Source organism: Gavia stellata, chromosome 2, assembly GCF_030936135.1.
Source record: "Gavia stellata isolate bGavSte3 chromosome 2, bGavSte3.hap2, whole genome shotgun sequence".
NCBI lineage: Eukaryota > Metazoa > Chordata > Aves > Gaviiformes > Gaviidae > Gavia > Gavia stellata.
In genome coordinates, this window is record NC_082595.1 from 112,811,392 (window position 1) to 112,827,607 (window position 16,216).

Below are 16,216 nucleotides of genomic sequence, written 5' to 3' on the forward strand. Positions count from 1 at the left end.
AAACTTTTACATATCTGCAAAAGTGCCATCGAGGTTTTTTTCCTTTAAAAAAAAAAGTACAGAAGCATGTTGGTTCTGAGTCTATGGTTTTCTAAAGTAGGAATAAATAAGGACATAAAATATATTTGCAGGTTACTTTATACCACCATATGCCTATTTTCCTTTTATGAACAGGTAAGGAAAAAGGTTTTGGTGGCTTTCAAGATGAATATATGTTGTGAGCTCTTTACCAGAGAATAATTAACAGGCAATGGACAGAGAGTGTATATTAAGTGCCAAGACACGACTTTCTTTTCCTTGGTGGACATTTAAACCTAATGAAATCTGTCCTGCCATGTTGCATGAGGGTGAGCAGACTAAATCCCTTAGAGTTAGAGTCTGGTGTAATTGTACAAAAATTGGTATTTTTGCCTTTTTTCTAGACATTTAGAAAACATTTAATTAGTTGATGAATTTGGTAACAAAAGAATAATGTGGTAATTTAAAGTGAAATTTTACACTGATACTGAATTAAGTTGCTTTTTTTTAGCTGGAGTTGACTGGAATTTAGCATCTGTCTTTTAGGGCTACATAGTGAAGTAAACCTTAAGACGTACTAAACTCTCCCTATGCCTCCTTACCTTGGGGTGTAAGTTCCACTATGTTGCTGTCACTTCTTTAATCTGTTCCCCTAAGAAAGGGAGGCCTGTGTGACCAAACTAACGTTTGGTTTTTTTTTTTCTTTTCTTTCCGCCTTAAATATAATTAAGATCTTTACTTCCCTGACAAATATGATTTGACCTCAGGCATCAGGCATCAGGTATCAAAGTTAAATGAATTCTTACAAGTTTTATTTGAGACAACGCAAGCCCCCGCCCCCAAAACCAACATCCTCCCAAAAACCCTAGGCAGGGAAGAGGAGTGTTATTGATCTTTGTCAGCCAGGGAAAGGAATGTAATATGCTTTCTCCTTTTGAACACCAAAGTATCTAACATGCAAATGCATAGGGCTCTGCACCTCAGTGGCTCAACTGCTCGTGGAGAGGTCTTGCTTGCTTTGTGTTTTGCAAATAAAATCTCTTTGAACAGAAAGGAATTCTTTACATGATATTGCTATAGATATGTATGCAGCTCTGAGTTTTGCAAACTTAAGATTAGCAACTAAAATATTTAGAGTTAACGTTTCCTGTACTGTGCACCACTTTAAAAGATATTAGTAAGTCTAAAGTGTATATCTCTGTTATGGAATGCAATCCTTATGAAGAGATGTCTGTCTTTCTACTGGTCTTTTCGTTTACCAAATATAATTAAACTGTTTCAGTTGAGGGATAAAATAATGTTGTTCACAGTAAGTTGCTCTTGTAACAGCAATTCTAGCACCAACAGTGTTTGCCATTTTTGTCTTCAGAATGATTGAGGAGAGTGGGAAGAGGAGGAGGACAATGGCAGAGAAGAGACAGCTGTTCATGGAAATGAGTAAGTAAGAAATTTGGAGGCATAATGTCATTTATTCTTTACTGAGAGCTTCACTTTGATAGTTTTACCAGGTCATTTGCACCTTGTTTCCACAAGACCGTTGCCTCATCTAGTGAAAAGCATCCTGGGTGCTCCTGGGTGCCGGTCGGTCAGGAGGAGAATGCAAGAGGTGGGTCACAACTGCCGAAAAGGTCGTTCATTTCTAGGTTTTGTGAAGCTCTTTTTTTAAGGAACATTCACATTTCTCATATATTGCAATATCTAAAGTTTGTGGACAACTATCAAAATAAATAATGACAACAGACAGATCACATTTTACCTAAAAAAAAAAGAAATTTTAAAAATTGCATCACAGCGCTAGTGTGACTCAGAAGAGAAACAGCTTCAGGGGTTTGGGGGGGCTGATTTTTGTACAGGACCATTCTCTGAAAGGGAGGCTCTAATTGTTCCTAGAAATCAAATGCCTGTTCAGAGATAATTTAAGGGAATGAGACATAGCCTTTTAAAAAGATACATGCAGTTAGAAGTAAAAGATTGTTTGTTTGCATGGCATCATGTTATTTTACTTTCCATTGGGAACCCAGGACTGGATGAAACTCCTAGGTTAGGCAAGCATGTCCTATAATTCCAATTATAGGCTCATGAAGGTCTGTCTTAAAACAATAGTATACTCATGCTGTTTTGTTGGAGGAATTCCAGAGTAACATTCTTACTATGGTTATAGGCATCTTATAACTTCAGGAACAGTTTCATTCCTGGCTAGTTTATATCTGCTTCCTCTCATGTGAGACCTGTCTTGGATAGTATTTCTCCCCACCTTCCCAGCTCGCTTTGCATTTCAGTTTAGAGTCATGTCCCTTTTTGGCTCATTCAACCTATGGCACAAGCTAATTCCTGTAGTCTCCCTGCTCTACACCTCATCTCCTGTTCTTCTCTGCCTCTATTCAGTTTTACTTGAGCAAAGGTGACTGAATTGTGTGTGGTATCCTGGATGAAATCTCATTAGAACCCTGTAAAATGACAATAGTACTTATCCACTAGAAATGCTTTGCCTGGTGCATCAGAATATTACGTTTGTTTCGTCACTTTAAAGTGTTGTAATTGTCTTGTGTTTATTTACTGCAGAAATTGACTTGCTGCTTTTTAGCTTTGGCTAAATTGTTAAAAATAGTCAGAATTCTGATTATCTGTATACAAGGTGTCTCGTTTTGCAGCTGTGGTTCTTGCTGTTAATTATCAGTGAAAGTGCTGGTGTATAGACGTTCCCATCTGCCTTTCTCTGTAAGACTCTTCAGCATATCAGTACGAGAAATCTAAGCTCTTCAGGCTTCACCTGTCCTGTGGTGGAATATGTCACTATAAAGCGAACACATAAAAGTTTTCCTTTCGAGGTGAGCTTCATACACAGAGTAGATGTGCGATGTGTAAAATGGATGCGTTCAGTGACCATTTGGTGTTGGTCAACATAAAAATTTGCTGAAGCGTTTAGATGATTGCTCATGTAAGACAAGAGTCGACCTTGGCATTCACCCACACTGGGCATGCTACCCAAGGATGTGTTGGTTTTGTAGTACTTACGGAGCTGTCTGACAGGCAAGAGTTCTGTGCGAGCTATTCTCATTTCTCTGAACTGCAGAATACATATGGAATTTATCTTATGGAAGGGTGTAAAGAAGGTGGAGCCAGACTTTTCTCAGCCAGTGGCACGGTACAAGGCAATGGGCACAAACTGAAACGCAGCGCATTCCGTCTGAATACGAGAAAAACCATTTTTACTGTGAAGGTGGTTGAGCTCTGGGAGAGGTTGCCAAGCAAAGTTGTGGAGTCTCCATCCTTGCAGATAATCAAAACTCAGCTGAACACAGTTGTGGTCAAATTGCTGTCACTGACCCTGCTTGAGCAGGGAGGTTGGACTAGATGATCTGCAGCGGTCCCTTCCAGCCTCAACTATACTGTGATTCTGAGCTGTGTAGATTGTCTTGAAAATACATCCCATTTTATCTTCAGATAGTTTAGAAGAATGACCTTGTTGAGGCTTTTGTGGTAAGACACAAGAAGACAAGAACAGAAAATGGATGACGTTTTGGTTTTGTTTAGCTGTTAAATGACCTCTTATATATATACACACATGTATATTTTATATACATTTATATACATATATTTTATATAGACAGGGCATTCTGTGAAGACTCGTGGTCTGTGTAAGTGCTTTCTGTGGTTTGAAAGATAGAAGTATGCACCCTAATTGAGAGTTTCAAAAGGGTATTGCATAGAAAATATAAAATGAGCTGTTTTGTTGTAGCCTGGGATCTGAATACTCCAGCTTACGTTACCTGGCCAAGTACTTTCCTGAAATATATCAGAGACTAGTTTTATAAAGATAGTACTGTGAAATAATCCACTTAAGTTTGTTGCACCATACTATCAAGCAGAATGCTCCTCGGATGTTGGCTAGTCTAGTGCCACTCTTAGCTAAGCTGTCATGGGGAGCCTTGGATTGGGAAATTGGTCAGCCTCCTCACTGATCTTATGAGTCTTTTCATCTCATCTTCTACATCAGTGATGAAAAGAAATAATCCTTGTGTGTCATTTTCAAGGCACAGCACATAGGTCTCTAAGAACAAGCAGATGCTTTGGCATGTGTGGAGATGCTTTGGCATTGTATTTGTGAAATTGTAAGGAAATATCTAAAAGACAGGAATACTTTCTTAAACTTGCAACTGTGAGTCAGTGGGTACATACACAAAGGTAATTCAAATGAGGTATTTGCAAGTTGGTTTCTGAATTCAGAATGTAGGAGGGAATAAGTTATCACCTTTGAGCAAGACTCCCCGATATAGCAATCGGATGCCTTCTTTGGGAGGATGTGGGTTTGGTTTTTTGGTTTTGTTTTGAAGTATTTTCTAGAATTCTGGATTCTGTAAGTCACAGTTATCTCAGTTCTCTACTCCTCTAGGCTCTGGCTTTTGAGAGAAGTATGAAAGACTGCAGCAGATCCTGCTTTTATGCATGCCCGTGAGAATACAAGAGGCGCAGGAGCCATGTGCATCCATGCCACTGCCCACGTGCAGCTGGGTTGTTCCAGACTACACCTTAGAACTGTATTGATTACAGGACATAGCTGCTAATGCTGTTGAAATGTGAGCCGTTTAAAAGGCATTTTGGTTTATGATTAATGGGATTTTCAAGACTTGACTTGTTGGCTGCTTCCCAATTAAAATGATCAATACTGGACTTCAAACCAGTATCATTTATCATCCCCACACCATTTATCATCTCATTTGATCAGTATAGGAGGTACATGGGTCTGTTTGGCAGAGGCTTAACGCAATTTCTGAAATTGCTCAAGTTTGTAATGTTCAGAGTAATTGCTGAAGCTGGTAGATGTGGTACAGACTAGTGATACATAATAGCATTCAAATCTTCCGTGATGTGGTATTGTTTGAAGGCTTAACACTTGCACATCTTGAAGTGGGAGGTTGTTGGTGAAGATAAGATTTTCCCCCCCCCCTTCTATGCTTTTTCTTCTGCTTCTTACCTGATTTGGATCTATTTGGGAGACCAAAAGCATGCTTCTGATGGGGCTGCAATGCAGGTGGTGGTAGGAGTACCAACCCCACTGTTCTTTGTCTCTTATCTTCTGTGTACATGTCTTCCAACATCGGTGCAATCCTCTTCATTACCCACTCTCCACTTAATTCTTGCTTCCTTTTAAGGTACTCGTATCAGTCTCAAACTTAGGTCAGTTTATAATGCACTGCTGAAAATCACTTTACCATGAGATACCTAATGAATATCTTTGTCGTGTTCATATGACAAAGATGATGTATGTGAAGAAACACTCATACCATTTTTGAAGTAATTATCTCAGATAAGCTGAATGTAACAGAGGAAAGAAAAACACAAACTTTTTTTTATTCATAGGAGCACAGAATTTTGATGTCATCAGACTTTCAACGTATCGAACAGCCTGTAAACTGCGGTTTGTACAAAAAAGATGTAATCGTAAGTTATAACTACTCTTTATCTTCAAAAATTTCTCATGCATGATTGTTTCAAATATTCTACCCATGTGAATTTAAAGTATAGCAAGAGTAAGCAAACATTTTGTCAGACAATGGTAATTGTTACTTGAACTAAAATGGTAGTTGTTAATTAAACTAAAGAGGGATTAAATATCTAATTAAAAAGAGGTAGTGATCTTTGTCCAATACTCTATAATATTTTCAGTTTTATTCTTTAATGCTTCAAAAATTTAAAATCTGTGGGCCAGCTTGACCTATTTCAGTTGCCCTAAGTGTTGGATGCAGGCAGTCGCAAGCTATTTGAGCTCCTGTTCCATCCTGGTGTACTGCAAACCGCCTGTCAGCTAGGCACGGGTATGAGTTTGGTGATGCATAATACAGTCACTAGCATGACGGTGTGTGGATGTGATCATGGTGGCATATATGAAATGTAGCAATCGTAAAGAATTCTTTAAGTTCATGCCATACTAGTCAGTGTAGGTTTTCTCATTCTCTTCCATGGTCCTTTGACCTTGGATAGCTCCCCAAAGCAAAGATTAATCCCCAGGTGAATAGGTGCTGCTACTATGCATTTTGCTACCGGTGTTGAATTGGGCACAGCAAAAGCGGAACAGACTAATGTACACAGCAATAGGTCCCTCCTCCCAGCGAAGTGGAGTTAGCGTGTGTCTGGTGTGGAAGAGGAGAGGAGAGCAGCTGAGGAGTCCTGTAGAGGACATGTGCAGCTGCACACTGCAAACTGTAGCTCCTCCGTAGCACAGCCGACCCCAGGACGTGTGTCTCTCTTAGGGCTGTGTACCCACAGTGCCTTTAGTTTGATGGATGGCTTGCATCATTCCTGTGGAAAAGTGTTAGTTCTTGTCTATAATTCATGCTTTTTAATTAAGGATCTCTCTTAATCAGTAGAGAGGTATTAAGAAATGCTAATTATAGTACGTTGTACACTTTGGGCCCAATTCACTGTTGCCATGCATATGCCTTGAGTAACCTTTACCATATGTGTATGTATAGATGCGGCTGTGCATTTATGATCTTTGTCTGGACCACAGGGTGATCCAGAGGCATGTGCCTGGTGCGAATAGGTAGCTTGGCTTTTATCATTGTGTGGGTTTTATGTGAGAAATATAAAGATGAGTTTTATGTAAGAAATGTCAAAGATCACGCTCTTACTTCAGACCCTTTTTTATAAGTTAAGGAAGATAACAAAAGTTGTGAAGTTAGCAAGTAAGTTTGTCCTTTGTAACTGTAGGATCACATTCAGTTTGGACTGATGGATTACTGTTGATCCTTAGATGTCTTCTCCCACTAGCATGCAACCTTTCAAGCTTTGAAACATTTGAAAATATTACTTCACATGGTTCTGCAGATCACTTACTGTGGTTTTGGAAAAGTTTTTCTCTACATTGTTAACACTTCTTAGATATGCGCTAAGATATGGCAGGGTAATTTAGGGAAACGCTTTGGAGTTCTAGACCTATGTTTACAAAGTATTATGCTCTGGACTTGGCAACTGGATCAACTGGAAACAGTCATAGTTTAACTGGAACATCAAGTTCCTCCTTCAATACTCAACTACTAGTCAGCATGAGGATGTTCAAAATTATTGTAACCAATTTGTAGTGGATTTAGAATACGGCTGATGTCTTTCTCAAATGAAAATATCTAACTCTGCTAAAACGCACTGCATGATGATGCAAGATCGCTTTTCTCCTTTATGAATTTTTTCTGTCAGAGCACTCAGATGTTGAAGGGTGGAATAAAAGGCACGCAAGATGTCTGGGATCTGCTCTGTTACTTTAAACTAGCTGACACAAACTATGAGTATGAATATCAAGAGTCTGTCCCTCACTTTGAATACAAATAAGTAACTGTTCACTCCAAAATAAAAGCTAACATAGTATTCAGAAACAGTACCATAAAAGTAAGCTTGCATGCATTACAGAAGAGAAGTTAATTTTTTTTCCTTTATTTTTAGTTCATCTTGTTGATATCTGGAATATGATTGAAGCCTTCCGAGATAATGGCCTTAACACTTTGGATCATAACACAGAGATCAACGTGTCTCGACTAGAAACAATCATTTCATCCATCTACTACCAGCTAAACAAACGCCTTCCTTCTACTCACCAAATCAGTGTAGAGCAATCCATCAGCCTCCTCCTCAACTTCATGATAGCAGCATATGACAGGCTAGTAACTCCTCTAGTTGTATTCTTAAACTAATTTTCTCTTTTAGTTAGATGAATGCAGCCAACAACTGCATGAGTCTCTGGCAAACTGTCCGCATGCTATTTCTCAAGTTCATGAAATCGTGTATTGTACATACACACATAAATTTAATATCATAGTAGTGCCTGCAGAGATTTACATTGCCACGGCAGCAATGCTTTGTCTTAAAAATTGCTTTCTTAAGAAAAGATGAGTTAGTGCTTTCTGGAACTTGCAGACTGCTGTAAGCCGTGTATCTGAACTGAAGATGAAGTGAAACTGTGTTCTGCAGGGTGGGATAGAACATAATGTTAACCTCATGGTGGTATAGCACTGTTTTAAAAAGTGAAAGTGTTTTGTTGAGTCTTGATCAACAAGACCATTTCATAATGCTACCTTGTTTTGACAGTCAGCTTGCATCCCATTCTAACACGCTGTGACCGCATAAAGGCTAATTCTCATTTCTTGGCTGGAAGAAGCTTGATTTCTTGTTCAGAGTACTGTCTAGGCTTTTCCTTGTGTCCAGTTTTATGAATTTCTTTCACAGCATCTTTCTTCAGGGTTCGGTCTGCTAATCTTCTTGAGTAGATGTGTCTCTGTGGGTTCTTTGAGTAGCAACTGCAAATCTTCCGCTGTTGTTTAGCACTTGTTACTTTTTGTCTTGCCTTTCTCACAGTCAGCTATTATTTCCATCTTATCTATCTTCTGCTTTTGCACTCTCTCCTAGCAGTAGAGAACTGCTTGTGGCCAGGACACTGTCACAGAGACTGAGGAGTTTTACCCAAGACAGTCTGCAGCACTGAATATGCCAAATAGTTGTTCTGTTTGTAACGTTCAGACTTTGATCCTTTCCTAATGTGACTCCTTATTGTCACCAAACAGAAGCTAGGTTTCCCCCCCAAAAAAGTCCAAGACATCAGGACAATCCCTGTCTCACTAAGGACAGAAAAACAACATGAATCTCAGAGCAGGAAGACTGCTATGACAACAGAATCAAACATGTATTTTTCCTGTTTAGTTCTGATTTGGTATTAGTTGTGAGACGAGTTGTAAGGGTTAGCTGATGGGTCTTATTCTGGGACAGATCATACTAGAAAAATATAGAATTTAAAAATAGAAATGGTCATGTTTGGAGGGACTGGCTCAAAAGATTGAGGCTTTAGTTAGAAATACGTTTTGCAAGATATGTTTTTCTCCCCCACTGCCCCCAAGCCTGCAAGTTCTGGCTCTTCTGGAACCCAAGCAGCACACTTGATCCCAGCACAGTAGAGCAGCTTCTCCTTAGCTTCTTCTACCTGGCACATGGGATTGAGAGAGAAGCTGGGACGCTGCGCTGTGTTGTGCAATGGGAGAATGAAGAATAAGAGGAGAGGCAGGGCTGAGGCTCCCTCTCCAGGAGTTCCTCAACATGGCAGACATTTATTTTAAAAAACGTACACATCTGCGCTGGAATTGCGTCCCTGGGGTAGCTGTGTGGTTGTTTGAATGCACATAGTCCAGTAGCTTCTTCCAAGGTGGTGCTGGTGGTAACCTCACAAAGTCATGAGCATTCCACCAAATAGGTACAGGAATCAAAGACTTGACTAGTGTCTTCCCCATGGAAATAATTATGTTAGAGCTTATGTTAGGTAAGTATGAAAAATCCTCACAATGAAGACTTCACTGGGACCCACAGAACAACACTGATCGTGGTGCAGAAATGATGCTCATACTGCATCGGTGGTGAGTTGTGAGGAGGAGCAGCTGTGGTGTGATGTTCTTCGCTGCTTTCTCCACAGAGCTTTGCATGGGTGTTTGATAGTTTATTCCTGGTCTGTTTTTCCCAATAGCCTCTCGTGGTTTTCCAAAGTCCCTGACTCATTACTGGCACTCCAGGGTAACGGCTCATTCCCTGACCCCATTTCACAGGATCACAGTTGGAAAAGACCTGTAAGATCATCAAGTCCAACCATCAACTCAACACCACCTTGCCTGCTAAACCATGTCCCACAGTGCCATGTCCACACGTTCCTTGAACACTTCCAGGGATGGTGACTCCACCACCTCCCTGGGCAGCCTCTTCCAGTGCTTCACCACTCTCTCAGTAAAGAAATTTTTCCTAATATCCAGCCTAAACCTCCCCTGGCACAACTTGAGGCCATTTCCTCTTGTCCTATCACTTGTCACTTGGGAGAAGAGACCAACACCCACCTCTCTGCAGCCTCCTTTCAAGTAGTTGTAGAGAGCGATGAGGTCTCCCCTCAGCCTCCTCTTCTCCAGACTGAACAACCCCAGCTCCCTCAGCCGCTCCTCATCAGACTTGTGCTCCAGACCCCTCACCAGCTCCGTCGCCCTTCTCTGGACACACTCCAGCACCTCAAGGTCCTTCTTGTAGTGAGGGGCCCAAAACTGAACACAGGATTCGAGGTGCGGCCTCACCAGCGCCGAGTACAGGGGCACGATCCCCTCCCTACTCCTGCTGGGCACACTCTTCCTGATACAGGCCAGGATGCCGTTGGCCTTCTTGGCCACCTGGGCACACTGCTGGCTCATATTCAGGTGGCTGTTGACCAACACCCCCAGGTCCTTTTCTGCAGGGGAGCTTTCCAGCCACTCGTCCCCAAGCCTGTAGCGTGGCATGGGGTTGTTGTGACCCAAGTGCAGGACCCGGCACTTGGCCTTGTTGAACCTCATACAATTGGCCTCGGCCCATCGATCCAGCCTGTCCAGATCCCTCTGCAGAGCCTTCCTGCCCTCCAGCAGATCAACACTCCCTCCCAACTTGGTGTCGTCTGCAGACTTGCTGAGGGAGCACTCTATCCCCTCATCCAGATCATCAATGAAGACATTAAACAAGACCGGCCCCAAAACTGAGCCCTGGGGGACTCCGCTTGTGACCGGCCGCCAACTGGATTTCGCTCCATTCACCACAACTCTTTGGGCTCGGCCATCCAGCCAGTTTGTTACCCAGCGAAGAGTGCGCCCATCCAAGCCATGAGCAGCCAGTTTCTCCAGGAGAATGCTGTGGGGGACAGTGTTGAAGGCTTTACTAAAGTCCAGGTAGACAATGTCAACAGCCTTCCCCTCATCCACTAGGCCGGTCACCTGGTCATAGAAGGAGATCAGGTTGGTCAAGCAGGACCTGCCCTTCATGAACCTGTGCTGACTGGGCCTGATCCCTTGGTTATCCTGCACATGCCCTGTGAGCGCCCTCAGGATGAACCTCTCTGTAACCTTCCCCGGCACCGAGGTCAGGCTGACAGGCCTGTAGTTCCCCGGATCCTCCTTCCGACCCTTCTTGTAGATGGGCGTCACGTTGGCAAGCCTCCAGTCGTCCGGGACCTCCCCCGTTGACCAGGACTGTTGATAAATGATGGAGAGCGGCTTGGCAAGCTCCTCCGCCAGCTCCCTCGGCACCCTTGGGTGGATTCCATCAGGCCCCATAGACTTGTGGGTGTCCAGGTGGCACAACAGGTTGTTAACTGCTTCCTCCTGGATCATGGGGAGTTTATTTTGCTCTCCATCCCCGTCTTCCAGCTCAGGGAGCTGAATACCCTGAGGATACTTGGTATATTTGACTGGTTCAAAGCGGTCAGGTTTTTATTTCATCATTTCTAGAAATCCCATTTGATTTGACAGTGGGTTTAGTTGCTCCAACTTCTTTTTTCTTTTTAAATTGTAGGTATCAAAGCACTCTGTATGCTGGTAATAAAGTAGCGTGCAATAAGGGGGAGAGGGAGAGGATGACCAACAGAGAAGTGAGGAAGCGAGTTGGTGAGCAAAGTGTGGAGTGATGCGATTAGGAGGAACCTTGTAATCAGCACAGCAGAGCTGGAAGGAGCAAATGTGTGTACGTAAGGAAATGCCTACAGCATTATGCAGAAAGCTCTTGTGCCTTTTTCGGGAAATCAGCGTGACCGAGTGCCTCTCTGAAGTGGCTGTACACTATTGTGTGCAGCATGGGGAACAAACAGGAGGAATGAGAGGTCTGATTCCTCTAGAGAGGATGCGGTGGGAGAGCTGGCACGACTGGAGTGCTGCAGTGGGTTCTTTAGGAGGGACAGATGAGGAGGGGGAGTTGCCCTTTACGTGAGAGAGCGGCTGGAGTGCATGGAGCTCTGCCTGGGGACGGATGTTGAGCCAGCTGGGAGTTTGAGTCAGGATTGGTGGGCAGACTGACATGGACATCATTGATGTGGGCATCTGCTACAGAGCGCCTGGTTAGGAAGACATAGAGACTGAGGCTTTCTTCAGACAGCTGGAAGAAGCCTCATGTACACAGGCCCAGTCTTTTTTAAACAAGTCCCCCAGTTCTGTTTCCACACCTGACAACTCCTGATCATTATGAGAGTTTCAAAATCATATTGAAAGTTTTGCCCTTTTTCCTTTTGGCAGGGAATTCAGCAGATTGAATAGTGGTGGTACAAAAATAGATTTGGGCAAGTTGTTTAATAACTCCACCTCTACCAGATTGCAGGGGGAGGAGTTTTGGGTTTTTTCTTGATTAATAAACAGGATGTCAGCAGAAGCAGGCCTACTATATGAAGGCACCACAAGATACCTTTGCAAGGATAAGTTTGTGTCCTGTGAGGAGATACTGATGGCTTTAGTCACTTGTTTTTACTGGAAATTAATTCAAAGCTGAACTTTCTTTTGAAATAAAATAAATGTCTATTGAAAAGGGGGAGGGGGGCTGACACTATAACTTACGGAAATTTGAATTAGCTAGTAAGATAAAAGTGGAGGTCAAGGCTTGAAGAGGATGAACTTTTCAGACAACCAATCTCAGATGTAGTCAAGTCTTACTTTTTTTTTTACACAGAGTGCCAACTTACTCCTTCGAGTAAGCTATTGAAGAGAAAAGACAGAAACAAAGTAGGATAGTGGCGATCTTTACCTTGCTAACTTTATAGCCTTTATATATCTTGAAATAAATATCTAATGTGTTTCATTTTCTCCCTTTGTTCAGTTTCTTTAAACAGCGGTTAAAAGGGTACTGGATGTCAGCAAAGTGATGGCCTTCGAGTCACCATTCTCTTCACAGATCTTCCTGCAGTTGTAGCTCAAGAAGAGATTGCCTCTCTTCTGTAGAGGGAATATTGGAAAGATACTCTGAGTCTGTGTTAGAGAAACAGTATATTCTATTTCAGATACTTCTCAGTCTGAGAAAGATGGAGTGCCTTTACCTCACTATGGAGTGTGTGTTACCAGAAGATATTTGCATATTAACTCTCAATGTGGGAGGGGAAAAAAACCAAGTTATTTGGTCACTTCCTGATGTCTCCATCTGGTTGCTCATCTGTCATTGACATCAGACCTTGTCACTACTTCAATACCATCAGCCAATATTTACTTCAAATCATTTTACTCTTAACACTTTCCAAGTGCTAGTCCTCCAAGGGCAAATGTTGAATAAGCACCTTGTTTCCACTGAGAAGTATTCTAGAGTTTTTCTAGATCTCTTCTAACAGTCATAGCGTATTTTCCCCTTCATCGTATTTCCTGTCATAGTACAAATTATCTGTCCGATACATTTAATTACAGTTACTTGAACTTATTTTAATTCTTTTTCTCCTTTTATGTGTGACTTTTTTAACTTTCTTGGTGGTTTATCAGTCTGTACCACTGTTGCTGTTTATAGTTAAGGATAATGACTCAGTACATTTCTGTTGGGCAATAAATTGCTCAGAATTCCAACAGCTTTTACTCACTTTTACACACATTGCTTTTGCCCGACGCACCACTAAACCAACGTTCAAGCAACTTCACGGTAACAGCGGATTTACACTGAGATCGCCACACTGTGGCTGTCTTAATGTCAGGTATTGGAGGTTCTCTGACTCCTGTCGTTATTGCTAAGAAAGACGGAGAAGTTCAGGAGCCAGGGAGGCGGGATGCATGCCTTCTGGGCCAGCACTAAGCTGGGAGAAGCTGTTACTGATATCAGCTGTGCTGTGCTTTAACCCAGCAAGCCTTCTCCTGTGTTTCTGGTGACTTAATTCCCTCATAATTTCATCCTTATCTTTCTTTCTGGTAACAGGAATAATACATGTAGCTGTTTCTACACATCATACTGTGCTGAATGGGCTTTTTCATGCTTTCCATAGAGACTGATTCCCCAAATGTGCCACCTGTTCTGATAGCACAGCAGCTTTACAAACTTAAATTAGAAAAAGACATTGTTTGCATTATTCCTGTTCTATGTGGTATATTCAGGTTATCATACAACTTCTCCATTAGCCATCAACTGCTGTACCATTTTTAGAATGAAATGTGTATTTGAACATCAGAGTTTAAATCAAGGAGTAAAAATTTAAAGCAACTAAAAAAGGGTAGCAGAGGGAAAAATGAGATGTTTTACAGTGAACAAATGTATTTTAATGGAAAAAATTCATTAACACGTTACTTTTTTTTATAGGACAGTTATGGGATAAACAAGACAAATGTTAGTCTCTTATCTGTGCATTTTTCATGATTCTGCAAGAAAATTTGATTTATGATTAGACACTTGTTAACTCTTCCAGTATATTAAAAAGGCTAGTGCTATCACTGTTCTAATGTTATATTAAATAGTTTCGGCAGATCTTAGTAGTCAACGGAGGGCACTTATGCATTTCCTTCCTAGGCCTCAAGTATTTCTGTTACTTATCATTCTATGTAGTAATTATTTACCATGTAATTTTTTTTCACAGTGAGGGCCACGGGAAGTTGACGGTATTTTCAGTGAAAGCTATGTTAGCAACAATGTGTGGCGGTAAAATACTGGACAAACTAAGATGTAAGTATTTTCAAGCAAATCAAACCATTTTATGAAATACTTTGTTTCCATTACTGGCCACGTATGTTTTATTGTATTAAGTCCTGAAAGCTAACTTTTTTGCGTATTTGGTGATCTTAATAGTGAAATGAAGCTTGCTGTATTGATGTTTTTGTTACACATGCCATCTGCTGGCCATAAAACATACTGAGTTTGTTACTGAGTAGGCTTTGCAAGTACATTTGCTTATTTTGGAAAGCTTGGGCACTTCTTTAAATGTAAAACTTCAGGTCTGATTTTTCTGATAGTAGTGTCAAATTTGTTGCAATTTCCTCTGTTTTGAGGATGTTGGGGGGCTTCTGTACATCTTCTGCTTCATCTGAGGCGCTCTCTGCATCTTCTCATTCTATAATTCCAGCTTCTCAGTTCTTACTTTTTAACTCCTTTTTATTCTCTTTTCATCAATCTTACTTCCTTTTTTTCTTGTTTCCGTGAGCCTTCTGCTGTATCAGTAGAGAATCAGTGATATCCATAAGCATTGGGTTTGTCCTTGATTAGTAATTATTCTTCTTCTATCTTTCTTAGCGGCAAGGTGTGCTGTTGTAGGGGTGTGTTTTCTTTTCATTTCCACCCTGAAAAGTTGGGAAGTTAATCTTACTGTCAATGCCAGACTTTACTGTTCAGGTCTTGTCATTTTCACCTCACCCTAAATTCCCTTTATGAAATTATCTTGTAATAATTCATTCCTCCTAATCTCCGTGGTTGTCATTCACTGTAAATAATTCTTTAGACTTTTCTACAGCATTAGGATTAAGCTTCTTTGTTATATTTGCTTTAAAACTAGCAACGTGAAGTACTAGTGTGCCGAATTAAACTACATGACAAGGTCTGAAAAATAGATAGGGGTAAGTCATTGCATGTATATATTAACATTAAGGCTGTATGTGTTTCAGTAGCAGGAAATGCCATGTTTTTTTCTGGTAGTAACTATAAAATTCTCCAATTAAAAACAAAGCTGCAGGTGAGTAAAGATTAGTCTTAAATAAAGGGGACAGGCATATATGACAGAGGATATTTAAGACTTCTTAGGCATTTTTAACAAATGCATTACATCTATAAAATATGCAAGATGAAATACTGGGGGGAAAAGAGATAGTCTCTATCTCCTCAGTAAAAGATTACATTTTGGATTTAATTAGGGTAAGATTTGAGGAGGTTACAGTAAATGAGCAGTTCAGCACAGGCCTGGGACAGAAAAGGAGCATTATTTCTAGAATTAGCAAGACAATACTAAAACGCATCAAGAAAATGGCAATGTGACCTTTTAGTGGAGAAAGCAATTAACCACTGGAATTAAATGTTATAGGAATCAGTAAACTTTTGATGTTTTCAGACAAAGACCTAGATATCGTTCTGGCAGTTATATTAAGCCTCAAGTTATTGATTGAAAAGGTGGATAGTTAGGATGCTTTCACCTTAAGGACACCTCATTTAATAGTCCTATTTAACAGGCGTGTCTAGTCTTAAAACTTAAAATTTGAGCATTTAATGTACTGTTCTCTCTCTCTCTCTCTGTCTGTATTTTCATAATTTCTGCTTTACTTCATAGCTCCCTTTTTCTTTTTACTTATGCTATTGGCTCCTGTTTCCTTTGCCACTGTAACTTTCATCATTATAAAAATTCTTAACTGATGTTGATACACATTGGAGGAAAGGCTTTTGACGACTTTCACTGAATAGTGTTGCTTCTTATAGCTTTGTTATATTCTGGTTGTCATGTCTTTTACTTATT

The 16,216-nt window shown here is 40.9% G+C and overlaps 1 protein-coding gene across 1 annotated transcript in view; it reads left to right on the forward strand.

Annotated features, from left to right (window-relative positions):
- Positions 1–16,216, forward strand: part of DTNB (dystrobrevin beta) — a 206,895-nt gene that overhangs the window by 15,718 nt on the left and 174,961 nt on the right. Inside the window, exons 2-5 of the mRNA XM_059835577.1 lie at positions 1,388–1,455; positions 5,380–5,460; positions 7,456–7,669; positions 14,360–14,445. Coding sequence (XP_059691560.1) covers positions 1,389–1,455; positions 5,380–5,460; positions 7,456–7,669; positions 14,360–14,445 — 448 coding nt within the window. The 5' untranslated portion in view covers position 1,388. The remainder of the gene's footprint in view (positions 1–1,387; positions 1,456–5,379; positions 5,461–7,455; positions 7,670–14,359; positions 14,446–16,216) is intronic.